The sequence below is a fragment of the Botryllus schlosseri genome, chromosome 15 (assembly GCF_051294905.1).
Source record: "Botryllus schlosseri isolate E-star chromosome 15, Bs_hap1, whole genome shotgun sequence".
Taxonomy (NCBI): Eukaryota; Metazoa; Chordata; class Ascidiacea; order Stolidobranchia; family Styelidae; genus Botryllus; species Botryllus schlosseri.
Window position 1 is genome coordinate 15,721,007 of NC_137250.1, and position 25,150 is coordinate 15,746,156.

General features: G+C 40.0%; 1 protein-coding gene and 1 long non-coding RNA gene across 2 annotated transcripts; one reads left to right on the forward strand and one right to left on the reverse strand.

Moving 5' to 3' along the window:
* Positions 1–584: 584 nt before the first annotated feature.
* LOC145457930 (gonadotropin-releasing hormone receptor-like) lies at positions 585–21,415 on the reverse strand. The gene is made up of 8 exons (XM_080336224.1): positions 17,581–21,415; positions 17,327–17,513; positions 15,745–15,851; positions 10,201–10,317; positions 7,508–7,715; positions 3,526–3,704; positions 3,322–3,464; positions 585–1,938 (listed from the first exon to the last, which is right to left on the reverse strand). The coding sequence occupies exons 1-8, from the start codon at positions 17,680–17,682 to the stop codon at positions 1,815–1,817; spliced, it is 1,167 nt and encodes a 388-aa protein (XP_080192350.1). The 5' UTR covers positions 17,683–21,415; the 3' UTR covers positions 585–1,814.
* On the forward strand, positions 10,640–12,334 carry LOC145457932 (uncharacterized). The gene is made up of 2 exons (XR_013921009.1): positions 10,640–11,181; positions 12,077–12,334. It is a non-coding gene; the product is annotated as an uncharacterized LOC145457932 (long non-coding RNA).
* Positions 21,416–25,150: the final 3,735 nt, after the last annotated feature.

Sequence of the window (25,150 nt, forward strand, 5' to 3'; positions counted from 1 at the left end):
GAAAGTGCTGCAAAATGACAGGGTACATATGTCGTCAGACCGGGCTGGATATTCGCCATGAAGTGCTGCGAACAGGCCATACTTCACTAGCAAAACTAACTTCGAACCCATTGAAGTTACGTAAGGGAGCGTTTTGATATAGAATCAGGTTCACAAGGGAAAAAAGCGTCCGACGATCGACAATTCTACCGTAACTTGAGCGATAATGGTTCGGCTATCGATTCTAATCGCATGTATGTGAGGATTATGTTGCTTGAGCCTTTCCCGCTTACGGCTACCCACTATAGAATGTTCCGCGCCCTTTCGAATCGATATGATGACCTCTACTAGCGTTACTATCAGCAGTTTTTCACATTTGATGAAGTCACGATAGTATTAATCATGAATCTGGCTGCATCATGTAACTTGCCATTGATCAATATAATAATCAATAACTAGGAGGCTTTTGTTAAATGCTCATAAAATTATGCGCTATAGCCGGACAGTCTAATTTCCTAAATCTCGCGAGATAGCTGCATGCTTCACAAAATATCGTTCTTGACAATGCTGATCAGTTATAGAACTTCACACAATCACTCAAGATGTTCAGAAACATGCGCGTTGTTATGCCACAATAAATTGCAATATGACCACTGACAGAATCTGGCAAACCACAATCGTGATGAAATCAACAAATAGTTTCCCTATATGCTGAACTCGTGGTGCTGAACATGTGGGTTCCATGCAAAGTACTGGATATGTTTGTGGTGCTTTATACCTTCAGGTGGTCATTAACGAAGTATTTTTATTATTCAGTATGATTGCCCACTTGCACTGTATACTCAAGTAGTTATGGTTTTAGATACTTCTACCTCTGCTTCACAGTTTTCTATACAAAACTAATGACCTTTTCAACTTTGGATTTTGCAAACTAGTGAATGGTTTTGGGATGTGTTTTCATAACTTTGCCGAGTGAAATTGTCATAACAACCGGGCGAATTCGCCCTGTATCCCCGGCCCCGCAACTGAGAAATAATCCTAAAATTGCAACTATTTGTGGTGTCAACGGTCATTTTGCATTAATTGCTAAGATACATACGCAATTCCGACAAATTTCACCTCCAATTAACTGCCAAAAAGTTTGCGACGCTTCGACCAATTATATCTTTTTCAAACTATACAGTACTTATCCAGGTACCTTTCCAGCTTTCATGTTTCTACTCCTACTTAAACTTCAAATAGTTTTGACATGTCTTGGAAATCGATATTTGTAATTTAGTAAAGATTCGGGGCATTACTTCACATAATACTTCAGTACCAAACCAACGTTGACTATTTCGGGCCCCTCTGTTCATACCGCGAACGCCAACGACTAGTAGCAACACTTATGACTTGAGGTAGTATGGTATGCAGTGTAAAAGTTATAGCACAGTGTCTTGTGCAATATATAATAGCGTCGCTTCACAAGATTACCTTGCGGAGATTGTAGAAAATGCTAGAGAAGTAATTCGCCACAAATGCGCGAATTCAAGTCAGAAATTCAGTTTACACTGATCCGCGGTACTGTACAAGACTTCAGGGCGTACTTCGCATCCGGATTCCTGCCCAGATCTCCGGTAAATGCTGCCGAGAGTTTGCAATGACTTTGCGTGTAAGCCGTTTAAAAAGTAGCATATACTTTCGTTCCGCAACAAACTGCCACTGGTCCTGTAAGGAATGTAATCGACGATATTGGTTCAGCGAAGCCTCCAACCGTCTCTGGATTATCAAGTCCATGATCCGTGATATTTCCTTATCTGGCTGGCAACGAAGCCGGGATTCGGTCTTCCCTCTCTTCAGCATACGCCCTCGGACATCTGCAGTAACTTGGTATGGTCGTTTGTCAACTTGTTGTTGTTGCGATTGATAAGTTCCATTTCCAAGGATGGGCTTCTCGGTTGCGAATTGGATTGAGGCGGCCTGTATACACAAAAGTTTGTGAACGGTTTTCAACGCACCAGCATCCAACTTTCAGCTGTAAATTTGCTGAATTAAAGCGTGTGCCTGATCGAGTTGTCCTACTGAATTCGGCTCAGTTTTAAAGGGGCACTGCGCTCAAAATATGTTGTAGTCGCAATCACGCATCATTTAGCCCTTTGCGAAATTTTTGGCAGGCATATATGTTCACTGTTGCACGTTCTCAACGCGCAGTGTCCCCTTAATGCTCGGGCCTAGGATCAGAATTTAGCAAGCCCTGCGTCCTTGCATCTTCATAAGGATTGGTTTTGCAGCTCAGATTGAGATTAGATTGACCGTGGCGTCAAGACAGTTAACACATTTCAGAAACTTCGAAAGATAGCCTATTATTAATCGCAGCGATTACGATCGTTACTGTGTGTTGTACCCGAGACGACGTAACACGGTTGCGCCCATTTTTTGCGTCACCGTTTGATTTGTTACAATGGCAGTACATGTGACCAGCGACGCAATAATTGAATACTTTTCGCCACTGGCGTTACTTATTTAAATTGTGTTTTTTTCGTAACCATGGTGCGTCGACTACTATGGTGGTCATTTACACCAGGCCGATATTCCTTATTATGATTCCTGATCTGCTAACTAGCAGCACGGCCCACTTTCGTTCTAGGTTTTGTAAGTCACCGAATACACGGATGACATATTCAAGTGCTTTATTTCGGCTTAGTTTACTTACGACTTACTCTACTATGCTTACCAACTAGTCATTTTGTAACGCTGGAATTATAGTTAGGATTGATTCACCCAAAATTCACGAATGAAATAATAACAAATACCATTACAGGCAAATATACCCCTTATTGCGATCACCAAATGAATATGCATTGCAGTGTAGAAACACGAGTAATTTTTCAAGTTCAAGTATGTGCATGTTCACTGTACAGACAGAGCGATTCCTTTCTACAAGAGTACCGCTATAGCACCATCGATTACTGTACTTCGAATCAGATACGGTCAATAACGAGGTAGGTATACTTATTCGGAGTAGTCATGTAGGTTTTACCTTCTTGCTCTACTTAATCAAGTGGTTATGGATTTAGACCAAACAGTTCCCATTTATTTGGCAAAACGAGTCGAATAGAATAATTATTTTTTGATTTTCTTGGAAATCTTTACCAAAACCTGTATAGGCCTACTTCAGTAGAAATTTACGATGTTGCTTCTAGTTCTAATTGAGTACCATCGATGACTGCATTGAACGCGTCTATGGTTAGCGTTCAATATGATCCATTTTCATAATTAGTAATGAGCATCAGACGCTTACACGCGAAATCGACTAGAATTTCAAAAGCACAGACGGTAAAACTGTAGCATAGTTGAACTCACGTCTCCGTAATCTTCGACGCCAGCTTGATTGGGTATCGCAAACAAACCAGGAATGCCTCCCGCACTTTTTTCATGAACACCCCGAATACGATCGGATGCAGAATACAATTCAAATACATCATTAAATACGCGATACGACCGGTCTAAATAAGAAAATGACGGGTAAAGGAACTGTGTACCTTGTGCAATCTTGGTGCGACTCACCCACAATAACGATTCCGTGTAGGCATCGTCAGGAAGAAACCAATGCATGATGCCTATTACGTAGTATGGTCCCCAGCAGATGAGAAATGTTAAAGTTGTGACGAATTCAATCGTCCACGTTCTTTTTTTGGCTTTGATCAACGCTTTCCATCCGCCCTGATCGGATTTTCCGGTTAGCTCTGGAAGGGAATAAGCTTTATGGTTTTCGTTATCGTTGATACAACAATCCCACGCATGGATGGATAGCGGAAGAATCAACAAACGTTTGAAGAGAATTTTAAGTGTTACAGTGGTCAATGTCGGGACCTTTTTCAGCTGATGACTTGAACACTTGTGTTTATTATTCTACCGTCGGCGTGGTTAAAGTATTAGTGCTTAAACCGAAAAATTTCAAGGCAGACTTCCTGTTTTAAATCTCGTCAGATGTTAATTGTAAGGTATAAGGTGAGTTAGTTATCGTTTGGAAGGTGAAAAACAGCTACACACATCACCTTTGGGTCTTGTGCGCCGAGTCCTTGATATGTCTAAGGTTGCATTTAAAACAAAAATCAATTAAAAACAAAAATGTTCAAAACAAGGCCCTACAATGTAAAACATGTTTTTTATTTTTTTAAAGCCATGTCGTCACGAATATCCAATTGTGACGTCATATGGGATTGACATTGATAATTGCAAATATAGGGTAAATACAGTTCCTTTGACGAAACATCTACGTACTATAGCTGTTGAACCGACTATTTTAAGGTTCCCAACCAACCCATATCCAATACGTCAGGTATATCGGGTGGTAATTGTCTGTAGGCTCATACAACATGATTTTGGAAAGTGTTTACATAATTATGACATGATTTTACAATTTTACAGCTTAATAAAACACAATTTTTTTAAAAGGCCTTTGTTTAAAACACCGTTTGTTTTAAATGCAACCCTAGATATATCACTGTCGATAAAATTTAAATAAGGCGGTAACATATAATGACAGATTCCAATATACATATTTCGAAATAATATGGCAATTTGACACATATTCTTCACAGAAAAACAAATATTCCTAGAAATATATCTAGCGAGGGAACGTCCTATGGAATTCATATGTTGGGCACTGTATGATGAAATCGTCAACAGTTTCTTCTATATTACATGGGTGACAACCGGGCGATTGGCCAGCTCCGATACTCTGTAAATGCGCGCTCAAATGACAATGTCCTTGGGAGCGCAACTGCATTGAGTAAACCTTCACAGCGATACATCCTCTTAAACTTAAACCTGTTGTCATAGAATTAATGCTCAGAGTGTAGGTTTGAACCACTTGTGATTAAGTAGAAGTAAAGTTGAAAAGACGAAGCATCTTAAGTTAGTACTAAGAGATATGGCATCTAACACGTGAAGTCAGGTCAATAAATGGTTTGTGAGTCACCATAGTCGTCAGAAGGGCGAATTTTTTGGCATGTCAAAATAAGTCAAAATTTTGGCAAAATTGTAGGTCAAAAATTTTTCGAAATTATTGACAAAGTCTAAATTTTTTTGACCCCTGCATTTCGTTTGTATTGTAGATTTTGCACTGTCAGTGAAGTTATTATTTGATATTTTACAGCTTGTAGCCCACTTTAGAGGCCTACCGTTGTAGACGGCTAATGGTCCGCTCATTGCGAATCTTAAACGGTCAAATGAAACAAATCGGAGACATGGTGTTATGGCCAACGTACCGCGATATCCGTAATTGAAGCAAGACTGCTTGGGCATTGCATGGTTCTTATGTCAATAAGCGCATGATGAAAAATTGTGATGTAGACAACATTGTCAGAATGAAGCAACACGGTGTGTCACCAGCAGTGTACGCACAACTTCAGTGTTGTCAGCCAGCAACTGCTGCTGTTGAGCGTTCTTTATCCATTCTTGGTAAGTTACCAAGTAAAGACAGACACTTTCTACCCGAGACTGTAGGAAAGTATCTTTCGTTGTACTACTACAAATTTTAATTATTTCTATCATAATGCATGGTGTCACTACTGGAATTCTTCATACGGCCAGATTTTGCTAACATACAAGTTTTTTCATGTAAAAATTTGTCAGTTTTCAAGTCAAAAACGTTTTTTCAGACCAAACTACTTCGGAAGGACAAACAGTTCCAACCAGAAATGAAGATAAGTCGTGCAATTTTAACAATTTGTGCGAAAACACCTAATTTGCATGCCCGAGGACAAAATTAAGTTTTTTTGGTCAAACAATTTTAAAATTTTGATATTTTTTGCTCAAAATCTTCCGTTTTTCAGGTAAAACAAGATTGCTGTAGTCATCAGGTTTGTTCCTGCGAGCCTTGAATCCATAGCAATACGTTGATATAGCAGAGGTCTCAAACACGCGGCCCGCGACGGCATTCGGGAATTTCAAGTATTCGACAATATATTCGAGTGCCACATATCTATTTTAGATATAAGAACTTGAAGTTCACCCTCAAACTACTATAAAAACACTGAAATCTCAACAAACTACACCATCACGTCCCTTTTAATAGCTACCATGCGGTAGAAGTTCAGCTATTACGTCACATTTTTAGTTCATGATGATGAAACATGACCCGTTGATGATTCGTGACTGAAAATTGTGAATTGGTTTTGTGCGATCTTTCGTAAAATGACTCGATTTCGGATTGACTAGGTGATTCAATAAAAATGACTCGAGTTAGGTGGAGTCAAACGTTAAAAGCAGAGAAGGACTTGCGACTCGGAACGGTGACTAGCAATCCTACGGATACAACAATCCATGAAACTGTCATGGAGAATAGTAATATATCAAAAGGTCGTAGTTTGCGTTGCGTATGCTATATATAGCTATCTAATCAGGTCAGTATGGGCCATACCGTAAGGCAACCATCGGCATTACCCCCGTAACGTATAGTTGGTTACATGTTGGGTGTTGTCGGATCTCTTTATCCATGTCATTATCGGTGGGGAGTAAGGTAGTAGTACGCTCAACAGCTGTAACACCAATGAATTCATCGACGATTGGACGTTTCTATTCCAGGGGCTCTTAACCAGGTCCCGTAGACCCCTTCGGGGTACGGAACACCACATCATGGGGTATGCGATGCATTGAGGAATCAGGCCTGTATGCTGTGGAATATTTTTTCGACTAATTTATTCAACCGGAAAATGGTCTGCGCGCCGCTCGCGAATTTACGTGTGTGGGTTTTCTATAACTTTAATATGGGTACAGTAAGAAATTGTGTGGAAAATGAACAGGGACTCCGAGAAATCTTATTGGAAGCACGATGGGTACGATCGCTAAGGTTAAGAAACAAATGCTATTATTATGGCTCAATAATGATTATATTCAAGTTGTTATTGACATGTTCCAATAATAATCGAAGGCAAAATCTGACGCTGATTTAATTTGACTTTGGCAATGACATAGTAACAATAGTCTACTTATCACGACTATATCATAACCCGGATTAGGCTACACCGCTCAAATGCTCTGATATCAGATCAATCTTCAGCAGATTTAAAAATATTCTACATAAAATTGTGGCAGGTCAAAGGTCCACTGTAGCTGCAATATTATAACCCGACAGTTTGACGATGTCATGACTCATGATGCATCCTCTCGCATGTCTATAACTCATTATTTGAAAAGAATAGTGCCCGGCATAAAAACAATTTTATTAAAATATTTGAAAATATGATTTTTTTCGTGTCAACGTGAATAGTAGATTATATTTTCATGATGGTTTGTAATGCCTGTCTTCAAGCTCCCGTCGAATAAGGTCTACTTGGAATTTCTGCGTTGAACATCCCTATTATTGGTGGTGCGGCCCGCGGCGTCATCAAAACTAAGAAATTGGCCCGCGAGCACATTTGAGTTTGAGACCTCTGATATATAGGATAGTCAAAAACGAAAGTACAAAAAATGTGAAAGGAATTCCGAAAGTATACCTTTCTATATGCATTCAATCAAGGCAATGCAATGGTATGTCACTGACCTACATCCTTCCGTATCATCTTGTTAATTTGGCAGCTAATCACTGTGTAGGATACAATGGTGACTCCCAATGGTAGCAAGAAGCTCACAACCATCGTGAAAACGCGGTACGGCTGCAGGAACTTTTGGGACACCGCAATATTGTCCACGCACTGCCGCAGAGTGAGCCTTTCGCAGGTCGTGACTTCGCAGGTGGAGAAAAAGACAGTCTGAAAAATTAGCGCGTCTTGTGTGAATTCAATACTTAGTAATTGCACGGGTGATATTTTTGTCACGCGGCACTTTGCGATGAGTGTATCGTACTCGCATACGGAAGATTTCGCTGCGACAGCAAAGGTCGATTAATAATTTTAAACTCATCAGTCAAATTCAAAAGCGCCCCAGCTGGTTCACGGTGCAGCCACATACTAATAGATTAAGTCAAGCTGCAGGAATTTTAAAGCTGAAAATATCTCATGGAATGTCGCCCAGACGATATATCTATATTTGATTCTACCATGCTTATAACACCGAACGCTATACTATCATGATGTTCGATAACCTTTCGTAAATTGCCAAAAATGATCTACAGCGCTATACTATTTTTCTCGATAGGGTGAAGACCAAACATGTAGATCAGGGGTTCTCAACTTTCCTTGCGTAACGGGCCGCATTTTAACAGCAAAAAGCGCTGCGGGCCGCAGAACATTATTACCGTATATTTGTGGACTATACTATTATATTTAGGCTAATATAGCCTATTTACCAGTCGTCTATGGACATTTAGTTTGTATGCATTCTACAGCATAATGGACAGCGTTCGTAAGCTTTCAGTTGCTGTTTCTAGTGAGATTGTGTCATCTTCCGACGGAACAAGTAAATCTCTTCATGAAGCGTGCATTGCATTCGTTCTCAAGTCGGTATGTGCACCTTCAAACCCTTGCACCAGAGAACTGAACTCTCTGTTTCAATGCGTGAGCGGGCAAGTATACAACTACGGTAACTTTTTCTTCACAGAGGCCATTGTCACTTTGGGCTCTCAGTGATAGGAGAAGAAGTCCCATGTCCGGGGTAATTTCTGAGCAAACCAATCAACCATTCTCCTTTCCTTCCATGGCTGGTGCCCTGCACCAATAGTTACAGAAGTCAGCTTTGTTAAGTTGATGTTGTTTGCTAGTCCCCTCTCCCCACGTTTACCCAGCCAGCATTACGTCTACAAATATATCCACTCTGATGGAATATCGCAATACAATTAGCGTTGCAATGTCCGTAGATTTTGTCCAATGCTAGGTTAAAGTAGTCTACGGGGCAACGTGTTTCAAAACATGCGACAAAAGATTAACTGACATTGCTGTTACTCTTCTTGTCACGGTTGAATTAGACAACTGCAGCTTCGAAATTTGTTAGGTGAAGTTGTCCTTGCTGCTAAATTCCGGAAACAGCGGAGATTCGCACAGTATAGTAACGTTTTGTTGGAGAAACACCTTTTCTAACAGATTTCATGGGTAAGCGATATACCAAGCAATTTTGAACCATGTGTTTTTATCGTCGTCGGCAATCTCAACAATGCCTCAAAATATGGATTGCTTAGCCTGAGACCTAGCTAACAACGCTTTTTTCTAAGATCGGGTGATATGTGTAACTCGAGATGGAACTGTCCGAAGACCTATTCAGAACAATAAGAATCTAAACTCGACCATATATCAAGAAACCAGGAAACATTGAAGAATGAGAATAAATCAAACGAAACAGAGACTTAGCGATAAGAGAGCTTTAGTAGCTAAATTGATACCGTATGCAACAATACTGTGCCGGTAGGAATTGCGATCACATTGAAAGATCTCGCGGGCCACAGAAAAAGCGTCTGCGGGCCGCATGCGGCCCGCGGGCCGCGGGTTGAGAACCCCTGATGTAGATAATAGAATACGGATCTGCATCATCAATAATCAGTGAGAACACGCTATTTTCAGGGCAATAGCGAGATAAGGAATGAGATTGGAAAAATTTTCCGATTTTCATATTAAGATTTTCACAACAACAAATAAAAACTTCTGGGTCGTGAAAGAACAAAAATAGCCCGATTTAAACTAACATAGCTCAACCTCACGACAGAGTTCATCGACCAAGATAGCGTTGGCGGCGCAAATAATAGCCAGTCCGAAGGACATTAGAGAGCACATACCGCGTCGATACGCCACGCTAATATAGCAGCATCCGGTATTACCACCCGTGGATATCATAACCCCGGGTAATATGGCATTGGAAATGATGAATGGCCTTTTAATGACCAAATAATTTTAGCTTCCGACCTTTTAGACGCCGTCTTCTCCAACTTAGAAAACTCAAAACTGTAATATTATCAATCCGTGGTTAAACATCCTGAAATAACAGACCGGTCTACAGCAACATTTGAGCTGACATGTAATTCATAAAAAATTCATTGGATATGAATTTGGAAATAAAATTATTTTGGGCAAGAGAGACAGGCAGTAAGCCTTTAGTCTGATATATTACCATCATTGGGCATTGGGGAGCAGTGATGTTACTGCAGTTTGACCTACTGTGGGTAGTGAGTGTCGGTGGTATGAAAATGTATCTCACAATTGCCATCATAATTACTGGAACATAAGGATTACGGTAAGGACGGTATTTGCAATGTAGTCAGCATATTGCTTAAACCGCTATCAAAAGAGTTTGATAAAAACACGCGCTTACCGCGGGTATTGCACAAATAGCACTCGAAAACCACCCAGCGGCTGCCATCAGCCTTGTCCTGCCGGGCTTGGGTTTATCCGAGCAAGATATTGTGATGGCGCGGTCGAGGCTAATAACCTGTATGCGGGTAAAGAAAATAACGGTTCAGATCTGCGTACTCCAGCGTATATACAGGGATGTTCTGAACGGTTGCAATACAATGTGGGCAGATTTGAAAGAGAGCTAATGCCATCAAATGACATCAAGTGGAGGAATATCAAAGAAACCTACGAACAATATCGAAATTCATATCCTGTCTATGTGCACAAGACCTGAAATGGTGATACGCACCATTGTTGTGTGTAATATTATTAAAGGTCAACTGCATGTCCGAAAAGACTTTTGCTTATTTCGTAGATTATGTGGTTAGGAATAAGAAAAAAATAATGAAAATGAAAATTACATGATAGTTTTCAAGTAATTTAAATTACAAATCGAAATTCCGAAAAACGGACCCGAAATCATCCAGCCGTGAAATGACGTCAAGTAGTTGACACAACAAAAATCCTTGTTATTCCTGTTGGCTGTTAGGTGGGATTCGTTGCTTAGATTTGCTGTGGATTTGAGTCATTGAGTGAGATCATGAAGGCTGTGAAGGAGGTGATTCATAGAGTCAGATGTTATGTCGCGTATGGTTGCTCCAATACGCAATATGCCGTGCCCACAAGGTTTTTACATCGCTGCCAAAATCCATCCGTATACCGTCAGGCGACCGGACGCCGCTAAGACCAAATGTGCGGACATATAGAGAACCAAAGGCAGAGACATTTTCAATGACGTATCCGATATGCGCAATAAAGTTGACTGCTGACCACGGAAACTCTCACACGTAGTGCCGACGTACTGCAGTAGTGCCGTTCATACTTTATTTTCACGCACCTGTGAAATTGTGGTAATGGCAGAGGAACGCACTTCTAAAGCTATGCAAAGTGTCCAAAATCGGTAAGTGAAAATGTACTGTGTTAGCTATAGTATTGTAAGAGTGTAACTAACCGTTTATAGTAGTATTGACTGGGGTACGGTAGTCATCAAAGTAGTTATTGTTTACACGCATGTGCATGTGCAATCATCATCATCATCATCATTGGTTTATAAGCAATTTTATCAGTTCAATACACCACAAAAAATGCGATACAATGAAAAGACAAGAAGATGTCTAAGCGACAAGGAGTAGTCTATGGAATCTGACACCCACCTTGGCCTAGGCGATGTAAAGAGGAGGCATGCACAGTGCACACTGAATGAAAGTAAAGAAGATAGTATAGAAAAAGAAAGCGACAAGAACTAGGGCGGCATGTCATGGGAAGCGAGATCGATAGATCAGTCGTGGTCCGGTAATCTTGAGGATGGACTGTATATAGGCAAATAACTGAAATAAGTATGCCTTGAAAAATTTTGAGAGAAGTGTACGTAGTCTGAAATAAAGCCACTTAAAAATCAATCAAGAAAAAAGATGTATAAAGGCATTAGTTAATAGGAGTCTGTAACCTGCTGACTTCATGATCTATAATGGTTATGTCGCAGACCTCATTTTAATGGAAGAGTTGCTATTACTTTTGAAAATAAACTTCTGTTTGTGTACATGTTTAGTCATATAATCATATTAGTTACTTAAGTTACTGAATGAAGACTGTCAGATATCAGTGACTAAATCTCTCAAGATATCGACAGCTCAGTAAAAGATTAAAACGTATCACTATCACCATAGCAGTCTAAAAGTTAGGTAGGATGCAGTTGGCAATCCTTCATTTTTATGATACTTCGGAACAGCATTTGGTATACTGCCTTTGATTCGACTTTATAATAAAACTCTGCAATGTTTTTGCACCTGCTTTAGATTCCTGCAATGAAGAAGTTGACGCATGTATTCAAGCAAGACCAGATACGGCGGAGTCGACCAAGTCTATTGCGATGGCTTCCTCATTCAACTAGCGGCATCGTGAAAATTAGTTGAAGCCATTGCTGGACAAAAGCTATTGTTGGACACAAAACTATATTTCTCTCCCTGACACAGTAGTACTGTTGATGGATTGGTTATGTTGCATTTATTATTTTCAATACAATTATTCCTTCGCGAAGCATTGCAAAATTGAAATCCTTTGAATTTTGATCGGATGTACAGACAGGATTTCTCGTTGGTTTGTGTTGCAGAATCCCAATGGCCAGCAAACAAAACTTCCGTACACAGTTTTTCTCAGCTTCCTGAAAAGCATAATTGTTGTGTTACTGACTGGTAATTACTTGGCACACGACTCAACGTTTCATGTGAATGAGACTCATTCGCTCATGCATCAAACTAGATGGTATAATTATATGACAATATTCCTGTTGATATCTATAGTGAGATATCTCTCTGATTGAGCTACTGATTGAAATCCTGGTAATGCTGTGATGCACTAATAATTCGTTAGTTGCTCTCCCACTAATAGTTTGCATAAGTTGGCAATAACCTCCATCCTCTATCCTGTAATTGATAATACCAAGATTAATAACTGAAAAGAGGTAGGGTACTCCACCAAATTACACATACCGGTGTATTTCATTTGGTATAGACATGCGGCTTCAGCTGAACAAGCCAGGCTGATCATACTATATATTACTAACCTTAGGTTATTCATAAATAATCATACTCAAACGACCCCTCGTTTTCAGAGCAGCAAGGAGTTCCACTGATACGGGATTGAGCTCACCAACACTTGATACGTGTTCACTGTTCAGTTTAAACATTACTTTCGTAAGCAAGGGCAAAAACCATACTTACATTCGTCATCTGAGTAATCGCACTCACTTGGTGAATCCATTACAAGCGAAACCTCCGCGATAACTAACTAATATAATCGCCCTGCTACTGCAAAAGCACCAGCCCTATAGCATACATCCGCAGCGGTCAGAAGAGATGTCAACTACATGACGTCACAATGAACATTTCGCTTTTTCTGTAAACATACCAATTTTGGGACTTTCAGTCCAAATTACGGCAATTTCCGATTAGTTTGAAATACGGAAAGTCGGCAATTTCGGTATGAAAAAAAATTCTGAACATGATTAGGCGAAGTTGTCTGTAAGATGCAGTTGACCTTTAAAATCAAGCCTACCGTCGGAAGACATCAAGCCTGTAAGAACATTTACACATGGTACAGTTCTTATTTCTAAGTGGATTAAAATTCCTTTAAATGCCGGTATTACATGCGGATGATTGGCTAAGTAGCATTGAATGGATAAAATTGGAACAAAGAGACGTTATTACAGACATGGGTATCGGTAGTGTTTATATAGAATTGGGTTATCCTCAACGTGTGGAACTATTGCGATGACATAAAACGTCTTTAGAAGATATAAATGAAATTGATATGTTATAATCAAGATCTAGCTTCTTTCGTCGGCTGTGTTGCTATACCGTCCTTACTTCTAAGATTTGTTCTCACTTTGAAGATGATGTCTTAGAAAACCACATTGCTCTTATTTTAGACTTGTATCCTTGCTTTGTGAATAAATACTAGTCAGCCCACAAGACTACAACAGGACCTCGATCTGACACATCAACCGCGCCTAGCGACCCATTTGTCATTCATTTTAACCACTAGTCCTTTTATGTTATCCCTTATTTCCTTCCATCCAGTGTGCATGCGAAATGTGCATGCCTCTTATTTACATCGCCTAGGCTCAGGTGAGTGTCTGATTTCACAGACTACTCCAAGTTGTTTCGACACCGTCTTATCTTTTCATTGTATCGTAGTCTTGCGGTGTTTTGAAATGATGGAATAATTATTAAAGTGATACCGATACACTCTCCTTTATTTTCGGCACTGAGGCCGTGATTAAGATTGGACGAAAATTATGACCTATTTTTATTTTAGTCATCAGCTGACCGAAATCCGTGAACAGGTAATATTATAGGACTGGGCGGAGGTGTTGACCTTTTTGGTTCGCCATCAGTGTAAAAATTACGCGGTTAAACGTCTTCAGTTTTTAATCCATGCCAATGTCGACCCTGCCTACAAGATCGATGACAGTGGTTCTCAACCTTTTAGTCTTCGCGGACCCCTTTTGGACTGTCACAGACCCCCGCGGACCCCCTTGAGCTTTCGTTGAAAATTAGCTCAAGTATCGTGCAACCGTCATCTTTCTTGTGCAAATATTAATAGTAGGCTGTGATAAACAGCCACAAAACGACTTTTCTTGAAAATAACGTCACACGATATGTATGCCGTCTACTGGCAGCTGAACGACGCTTCCGTCTAATCGGCCATCTAGTGCGGCACCAAGACGAGCAACCAGCCGCCGCCATCATTAATCACATTCCCACGGAGCCATGGCGCAGAGGTGGCTGGAATCGGAGAACATGGCGCTCGACAAAGGAGACTGATCTAGCGCGACGCGGGCTTTCGCTTGAAGACGCCCACGACCGCCCACGTTGGAGACGCTTAACACGAGCCCAAAACTGATTATCTTATGTTCTTTTCGTCTCCTGTTTTCTTTTGCCCTTTTTTATTTTATCTAATTGAAAAGTCGATATATATATATATGTATAAAAATTGGGTAGACTTTTATTATTTCGAAGCGAATTTTGCAGTTGTATTGACTGTCTTGAAAATCCACACCTTTAATTTGATATGAACGAATGCCGATCGAATATCCATTTCCACAAAGATATATTGGTGGCGAATGTAATATTAACGCGTAACGCTTCCGACGACAGCTTTTGGTGTGATTTTTTATTGAACATATCACGTCAAGCCTATAGCCATTTCTTAGAATCTGATCTTGAAGTTATTTAGTGGTTATATCACAGGGGAAAATGGATTTCGTGGCGAAGTTACAATTCCTTCATTGGGACAGATTATAGGAAAGAAATTCAGGAATTTCTATTTCAAACGACTGTTTACTAATTTGCTGAGACTGACAAATCCAAAATGTTTTGCAAAGATTTCAAAGTCACCCTGTTTGACCTTACTATCTCCAACAATTCCTTTTTCCCGACAAAACATCTCCAAACAGCAATATGTTTGCGTAGCCATACTATCGGCGATTTGACAATTACAATTAATTTGCACGGTCGGATATTTCATCTCAGACGACCATTTTGAAGGTGTGAGTCCTAAAGTTTTAGCAATTATGAAGCGAAACTGTCCCATGCTTTTACTAATTAAAAAATAAAATAAAGATTAGGTTATCAATCATTTCACAAATTTAGAGGTTTTGCTGACCCCCTGAAAATGCTTCGCGGACCCCCGGTTGTGGAACCACTGATCTATGGTTTACAACGATAGCTACACAATGTCTTCGGTAAAAGCTGCTGGTTAGGTACCGCAATTGACTTTTAAGGACAGACGGGGAAACATGTGACATTTTCAACACGCGTTTGACTCATGTCAGACGTCGAGAGACCCACGCAGTGTGAAGAGTTATATGAAGTGACATATTTTCAATTGAAAAGCGAGTCATTTTACGCAATTGTGGCTTAGTCACAAATGAAGTTCAGCCACAGCGCGGGTTTTGGCTTACCAGAATCATGAACGCGCTGGAGTACATTCCAAACTGCTTCGCCATTTGAAGAAGCTTGCATAGTTGATTTCCTGCATACCACTGCATGGTCCAGTTCCACACACCGTCTTGAAGAAATAATTGGGTTTTATTGACATAGAAACACACAAGCAGCTCTCGTGTATGTACGCTTTATAACTGAGACCGACAAGGCTTCACGGTAAATGGGAAATGAAATAACGATAATGTTCAATGCTTTGTTGTTTTAAAACGAGCTTTTCCGGAGGTATCCAAAAGTAGGCAATCGAAAAAGAAGATGAACTTGCTATAGCTGCCACACGCAGAAGCTGTGTAGCCTACGCATGTGTTCACTTTTTGCATACGCTAAGCGTAATATATCTTTCTATATATTCATGGTTCAACAGCTTCTTGGAGGTACATAACTTCAGTATACAATTGAAAAGTATATTCATATTGAAATGAACTCGAATATTTTCGGCTGACACTCGTCAGGGGTGGTCGTCAGCAACTAGTAGAGTATTGAAAGAACAATGTACGATTGTCGATATACAATCTACAATCTAGCGACATTTGACGTCATCATAGAATCTAGCACAGACTAAAGTTGCATTGTTTTCATAAGAAATCCAACAATCAAAATCGAGTTGATGGTTTTCGCATTACTTTGCCGTGCAGATACATTAATAGAACCAAGCATGACAGGTGTAATATAAAAACAGTGACGTTATCTTTCATGACATTAAATATCCAGGTATTTGCTATGCGTTGTATAATTTCGCCGTACTGTCATTCTAGGTTGATTTTGATTCTTGAAAGTTCACCGACCCGCAGAAGTTGTTTGGAAAAATTTACCGGTCCGCAAGCTAAAAAGGTTGACAATCACTGCTATAGATCATATCGTGGTGATACTGTTATCTTTCTTTGAAATCTCTGAATTGGCGCATGTTGCTACGGTATGGAAAATTGTCAAATGGTATGGAACGATTGGGCGCGTATGGAGTATGGAAAATCCCCATTCCATACCATACCATGCCCTGCTGAAAAGTTTGCATTACTTTTACGAGTTTAATAGTCACATGTACCGCACGAAACAGCCCGCATTATCCTCGATAAAAACATCTTCGAAAACCTTGCTTGTAGTAGGGGTCATTCGTCATTTTACGTTAGTCGCGAAGACGCATCTTGTATAAATTCGATAGTAACCACATGAGATTAACTGCGAAAAGTATGCAACCCCTTCGAACAAATCTACTTGTTTTGCATACACCATAATTAGTTTTGACACGTCATGGAAATTGCTACTTCTACTCTCAAATTTTTGAAGTAGCCACCTCCGATATAAATGCTAATAGCATGCGACCCATCGACCAAATCTACTTTTCGAAAGTACCTACTTTAGTACTCTTCACCTTCATTTTTTATTTCCATCTGGATGAGTTTTAAGATGTCTTGGAAACTGCTACTTTAACTTGCAACAGAGTAGAAATTTATCGCGTTACCTCCACTTCAACTCGAGTAGCGATGCCGATTACTTTAAGCACCTCTGCTGTAAAGTGACGCATTTATGCGGCAGCCTTCTCACCTAGCGGCAGAACCGAACACGCGTAGAATAAATCCGCGTACGCGAGGTTGACCATCAGAAAATGATTGCTCTCTTTCCCTCTCTTGATAGCGCATAGCACGAACACGTTTCCGCAAATACCCAACACGCAAAACGTCCACGTCACCACCACTCTCACCAACTGGTACGTGTCGAACGTGAAAAATAACTGCAAAAGATACGATCGGATTAGACGTTACGTCAACGTCACGATATACCGCAAATTGGTGACTCACCGACTTTACAGCGTCGTACCTATAACACGGCGTGGAATCGGTGGTGTTGTTGTAATCCAGAACTGTCATATTTGGAATTGGTGGAAACTGACATGTTGTCATAATGCACTTCGCGTATAGATAATGAGGTGTAACTAATGTCTGTCAATAAAGAAAACCACTATCAGTATCCGCCATCAACTCGACCCCGATCATGTTTGAGATATTTCTGCATTGTAAAATATACGATCCCAATATCGAGATACGGCACCTAATAGACTGATGATCGTTCGTTTGAGTAAGCGCCGCATTAGGGTTACATTACTTTAAAACCAATTATTTACCATGAAACCATCATCCGGAAATGAATTACTGTTTTCCGGTGGATCACAGGTCATAATGAGAAGAGCATAAATGATATAAACTCTGACCTCGGTATTTTTTGTTAAAGAGTTGCCAACCGCTAGCCTCCATTTAGCGTTGCCAAACGCGGATGGCCGATGCGAGCCTCCTTTGTTTCTAAACCCGATATATTTTATAAACTTATAGGGGGCTAGTTCACTGGCATCATCACATCACATGATCCTTTACGAGGTGGTCGACCTAAGGATAGGGTCACGGGACTGCATTACGTATTACCATCACATAGTAAAACCCAGCGATATTGCTTTTGTCAACATTAACATAATCTGATACCATGAATTCATGAAACCGTGACAAGTGTTATTTCTCGGTAGTCATGACCAATTTAACCATTGCAAACGCGACTTTGTAGGAAATGCGTTTAAGGGCTGCTTTATATTAAAATCTCATACTATGTTAGACGTATTATTATACAGATAGCGAAACTTGACTGCACTAATTATTGCACGTATAACTATCAACTAGCTTGACCGCGATAAAATTGACGGGTTAAAAGCGACGACTTGTATACACGAACTTTCCAATGTTAGGTCGGTAAATTATAACAAGGTTTTGAAGTTCACTTCGCAGAGAGACATTCTTCCGATAGCCGAATACCATGTAAGTGCCTCCGTTATCTTAGATCACGTATCGCATTTTGAAAATGACAGGAATATACCTCTACCACACTTTATGTAGTACTCAAAATATCTGTCAGCCCTAAAGTCACCACGACTATATCAGTCCAACTATGGAAGGTATCCTTGACTTTTCCACCCGCGTTACAACGCATAAATTGTCTATTTCCATTCTGAACAAATGTAGTGAATTGTCGCGGAGTCTCTTTTCATCTCTTACCGAGCAGTCGGTAACCGCATGTTGCCATTCATTATTGTATTCTCAAGGTTCTCGTACAAAAACAACTTGAGATAATTACGCTTGTGATTTGTATATCTTTTGCTCTCACCAAAGGAATACACTTTGTCAGACTTGGAATGCCAAAAATATCATTCGAGCAGACTGCTCGTGCCTTGGATAACGGCCCAGCAAGTTAAGCGATTTAGTTTCGATAACATCTGAAATTACGTTTGGAAGAAGTACCAAGTGATAGAGTCTACACTACATACTAGATAACAACTTTCAAAGTTTCATTTTTACTTCTGACGGATTTTGTGTATAGCATGTGCACAATGGACACAATAACAAAACACTCTTCGCATTCTGCATAAAAAACTCAGACACCAAAAAGTTGATAAGATTGTTGATATACAATTTTTTTCCAATTCTCTACTAGTTGCTGATGATGACCCCGACGTGTATCAGACGAAAATATTCGGGTTTACTTCGATATGAATATTCTATTCAAGTGTTAGTTGATAACAACAGCTGGCCGAAGGTTTGGGCGGGGCCAACGAAGTACGCTCCCTCTTATATCTCAACGATATCGCTGGATATCCAATCTCTGCTGAGGACTTTCCACTACTCTGGCGACCAAGTATATAGCGACATGTTTGACTGTTTGAAAAATCAAGGTAAGAAGCTATTTGGATGAAAGAAACTTCGAAATGAAATATTTTTTAACCTGCCAAGAACTAAATTCGCTGAGGAAGTGAAGGAGGGAATCATGTAATCCGATTTACACATTCGAAAAAGTTAAATAGTTCACAATCTCCTTCAGTACCTTCCTAACGTACGTTGTTCAAAATATGACTGTACAGTACAGCCATTCTCCATGCATTTCTCATTAGATATTACGTAATAGGCATATAGACAACGGAAACAACTGAAGTTTACATGAGAACTAAATTCTCTTTTCCCAAAATTTATCAATAATCAATAAGGCCATAAGGGCATATTGAGGGATCGCATACCCCATGGTAGGAATATAGATCATTTTTAATGATAAACACACATTCGGAATGGAATAAATATTCAGGGATCTAAGAGATCTCATGGGAATAAAGATGAGATCTTGGCTATAGGTTTTCCCCATCAGATTGGCGATACCCGAAAAGGGTAAGGTTTTTAGAAATGATCCAATGTTTTTGTCGCTCTTGTAAATCTCCGTCTCTCGTTTGCTCGACGAATCGCATCAACCCGATCCGTTTAATCCAACCTAGCAATTAGGCTGCGTGCATTTTAACCGCGGCTTCAAAATACATATTGATCGAATCATGTGCCTCAATGCACAGAATGAAATGAGGACGTTTTTTACCGGGCGCGAGATCAAGACGCGTCTCCGATGGAAATACCGGTATTAAAAAGCTTTACCGGATCCAGACCGCCAAAGCCGGTGATCAGCACGTCTACTACACTAAGCAATAAGTATGCAACTGAAAATGTATAGCACTTACTTATAGTGCTTCAGAATGAACACTAATCCACTTGCAATCTGCTGAACAGCTAGAAATCATGTGGACAGGCGACGCATAACTAACTAGCATCGTTTCATGAAGTATAATGGATCGATCACAGTTAAAGTGAACGGATATTGCTGACCAACGCCATTGCTACGCGGTCACAGAAGCTGATCTGTATAAGCTGAGTTGCCCAAAACGGACAGAAAACACTATGCAGGGCAAGGTTTGGCCCCAAGGCGACATAATACACATATTGTGGATTTATCCCATCCCTGAATTGTGTAGAAGCTCACACATCTTCTACCTCGCTAAATTGTATGCGTATAATATCCGAATCGGTATGGCAGCTCGCATATATATGCATAGTATAATGTACATCTTTTTTTTAGCAGGAATTAACGGAGAATATAGTAATGGGGTTTCAAAGAGTTGGAAACTATTTGCATCAGTCATTTTTTTGATTTACTGGAGAAATTGTGGTGCTAATTACATCAGATAAATCGATACGCTTGTAAACAGACAAATCGGTATTTAACGTAAGCTATACTCGGAGTCAGATATGCAACAAACTGACTCGGCTGTTCGGAATCACACATAAGTACAAAATACATCTTTGCAACCACATTCGAACCTACGCAATACGCGTGCGCAGTGCACTCATTCGCGATTCGCAACGACTGAACTTTGAATGAACTTGATGAACTGTTGAAATATCTGCGACAGGTCGCTAACGCATCGTGAACCACAAATTGGGGATTGTAATTTACATAAATAAAAATATTTATGGCTGACACTTAATTCCCGAAAACCGGTACGTCCCCTCTACTATGCTCACGCCTTCGTCTTGAGCAACCTTTTCAAACCAAGACCGTTCTGTTTCAAATGGGATTTTTAGAATGCCGGTGTCGGATATCGGGTCGCAATCACGATGTACCACAGCGAGTCGATGGAGTAAATCATGAGCTTATCATTTTTTCGCAGGTATATTCTAATAATAAACCTGTGCAGCTCGCGCACATGCGATTCTCCATGCTGGTTAGCAATGACCTATAATTTGTCATCGACTTTCTAGAACTTGTCCCGACGGTGCCCGTTTCGAGCAAATCGCGGAGTCTATGCTTAAACCAGAATCATTTCTCCACAGCCCAAATTTCTATAAATAAACTAGTATCTTCTAACATTCTGCCCACGTATAATGCGAGGTGTAAAGTGAACAGCTGGATGCACGATCTCGCGATTTAGGACCAAAATGATTGCACTTGATTATCGTATAATATGGCGTCACGGCATTTTACTGCTACAACCATAAATTTTGATGATTTTGGAAAAGTCGTAGCGAACGGACGTGCTTCTTCGAGCGGGTAATTAGCTGAGTAGGAGCTTTCGATCGGCGACTTCTGTCGGCTGAACGAGCATCGTCCGGACTCTGCTTCAATTAGTAAGCAAGGAGGATTTACCATTAGGAAACACGGGCCTACGGTATAAGTGGACTTGTAAAAGCGTGTTATAAATGTCACAAGGTAGAGGGGCGGTAAAATGCCCCGCCGAAAATTCTACTGATGAACTTTTGATGATTTTGCAAAAGTCACCAGAGCAAGTAGTACAGGATGTTTGTAACATGTACAGCACAGTTCAAAAAACTTATTTAAATAAAATTTAAATTCTTTCATGTAGTGCGTTACATTCACGTGTAATTGTTACTATTTTTATACTTCATGGCGATATTATAACGATGAAATAGGTACCATATACGATCTAAATATTATATATGTATGAGATGTTAGACTACATTTCAACTATAAAGGAGCTAATCTGGTAATAAAACAAAATTAATAATCACACGTTTTCAGGTAAAAGGTCTATTTCAGGCATGTCAAACATATACGACCGGCCCGCATCCGGCCCACGATGCAATGCTGGGTGAATAAAATAATGTTAGTATTATCCACCAAATTTCCATCAAAAAGGAACAATATTTTATAAGAAAATTGTCCAAGTAAGTAACTCCTCAAATCCGTGACAGCGATGCTAAATTCGAGCACAACCAAGAAGTGTACTAATATTGTAACAGATTGTTCAAATAAGTGGACTGTAAACTATTAATTATTCACTTTACGGAGCTAAAAGCGCCACCAAAGTTAACCCGCTGATTGCAAGTTTTAGTGCCCAAACGCCAAAGAATATAACAAAAAAATTTGTAATCGCAATGCTGCATAACTTCACTCTCAGAAAGTCCCAGCTGTATGAAGCCATCCGGTCTAATTCTATCCTACAAATGTGCACTTTAAAGTAGGCCAGCTGCGCTAGAAATAATTGCTTCAAAGTCATCCCCTGCAGTTTCTTTAGTGTGGCCAGTTGGTACAGTGCGGTTGTTCAATAATCTAGTTTTGCCGCGACCCAAAATCGTATCTGCGGAAATCCGAATGCTGAATCAATAATAATAATGAACGAAATTCGACACGTTCGCGTTTTACAGCTAAATCTCTTGTATTCTTCACAACGCATACTCAAGGTCAACACCGCACCGCGATTAAAGCATATAGAAAGATGCCAACTTATATCGACGTGACCCGAGGGTTATTCAACCAATCGAATCTTTACCAATTCCATTATTTGCGAATCAAAGTCTTGCTCGAATAGAGCCCTAATGAACCGTAATATTATGTATTATGTATTGCATAGGCTTCATAATGAAACATCCCCGCTAAAAATTAAAGTTGGGTAGGTAATAGTTTGGACTGGTACGACCCGCAAGGGGTCAACGGTTGCGACGTGTCTGGTCCAGACTACCCAGTAGTTTCATCGGTAGGTTGAACCACTGATAAGAATATGAGAATATACATTACATCCCACACTACTGATAAATGCTACAATGAAGTGATGAAACAAAGTAAGGTGGCGTCTCATTCATACACAGTACAGCGTCACTAGACTGCCCAATGCCCATCTGCTAATTTAATTCGATTGCTCAATGACAGGTATCATAACGCCAGTACTGCGGTTATTATTGCTATGATAGTACCGAAACTGAGATAAGGTATGCACACACAATTACGTATGAATAGCGTCACTTCAATTGTAGTTTTCGCTACGTTAATCATGTACACTGCTAAACGACTCTGGAATATCCACTGACATTTTATAAATATCCCTTGATTCTCACCATAATAGGAACATCGTTATTGTATGACACATATACGAAAATGGTCTCGATCGTGGAAATTATAAATAACCGATAACCAACAAACCGTAACCGCATATAATTGCGTCAGCGTTTTCTGGACTTGCATGAGCTCATTTCTTTCGTCTAGTTTACTAGCAACGTCCAAAACATCACACCATACACTTTTCTAGCTGTTAAAAAAATATTGAATGTCACTTATCATTTGTAATGATAGTCAATTTTTCAAATATCGATTAATGAAGTGCGCAATATGTCTCCGCTTCAATATATGACCACTTGCTTCATTTCACCTCGGTAACATATTGTTCATTTAATCTACTATCCACAACAACTAAATTCATCATATGCAACCCCACTGTTCACGAACACCTCGACATCTGACTAAGGTAACGCTTGCAATAAGTACCATTCTGGATACTTTCGAAGGAAATGTCATGGATTATTTCCGTGAAAAGAATTTTAAAAATTTCAATTCGAAGGTTGAACGCTCAAGAGCTTACTGGAGATTGTCGGAGTCCGACTGGTTTATGTAGAATACCAAATCCATGTAGATTGCCACTTTTGACGTTATGAAGTAGATAAATGATTACGACAGGAAATGGTGTGAGACGAAATTTATAGATATTTAGTTGTTGCGTCGGCCAAGAGATTAGTGAAGTTACACAAATTGATCATACAAGTAATGTGAAGTAGTTTTAATCCCGCGCACCACTCTCGAAACGCTAAGTGTTCTCCAAGTAGCATTTCCTTAAACCCAATCCCAACTAATACTAATCTTGACGTTGAGTCGAGTTAAGCTGGTTGCTAGTTACAATATAAGGTACCACGCAAGGACTAGTCTTCGTGATATTAATTTGCTGTCTTTAGTTTGGAATTTTGTTTGTGGTTGGAATAGGAAGCAACATCCTGAGAATTCATGACCAAGTAAAGCGACGCGCTCAATTTCCCCTAATAGGTGCGACAGTAGATGCAATCGGAGACCATAAGCCATGAATAACCCCTCTCCGCGGCGTACATCCGCGAATCAACCTACATGTCGTAGATGGACCTGGTAATTAGGAAGGCAGAAAAATGATATTATTTACGTCTACTAGCACTACAATCACACTGATTGTGACTTTGATCGAAGCAAGGCAAACCCAGCATGGTCGCAAACAAAGACAGAGCAATATCCCCCACCTCCTATGGGGTTTTAGTGGAATTTGAGGTTTATTCCACCGGCAAAGCTTACATCAACTTATTTGCCAAAGGACGATATGGCTGTATGGGAATTAGTACCGGGATATCCTGCCTCATGCAAACGCGCTGTTGGGATTTCGACAGGAGAATTAGGTCACCTTCGCCATACATGTAACGCACTCATTACGGGTTCATTTAGCTCCACGAATTTCACCTTTTTATCAGCTGAATCTGTTTAGAATTAGTCGACGATGAAATTACAGAAAACATTATCGCTGTATCAGAACATCTGATGGTAATCAACACGAATTGTAGTTTATTTGCTTTAGATATCTAATGAATGGAATTGGCGGAATCTGTTCTGGTGCTATTTCGCTGAACTCTACGGCTGGATGCATCGCGAAACAAGCAGACTGACGCGTGTAGCTCAGTGCCACTTTCACTGGCGCAGCAAAACAAGCAACCG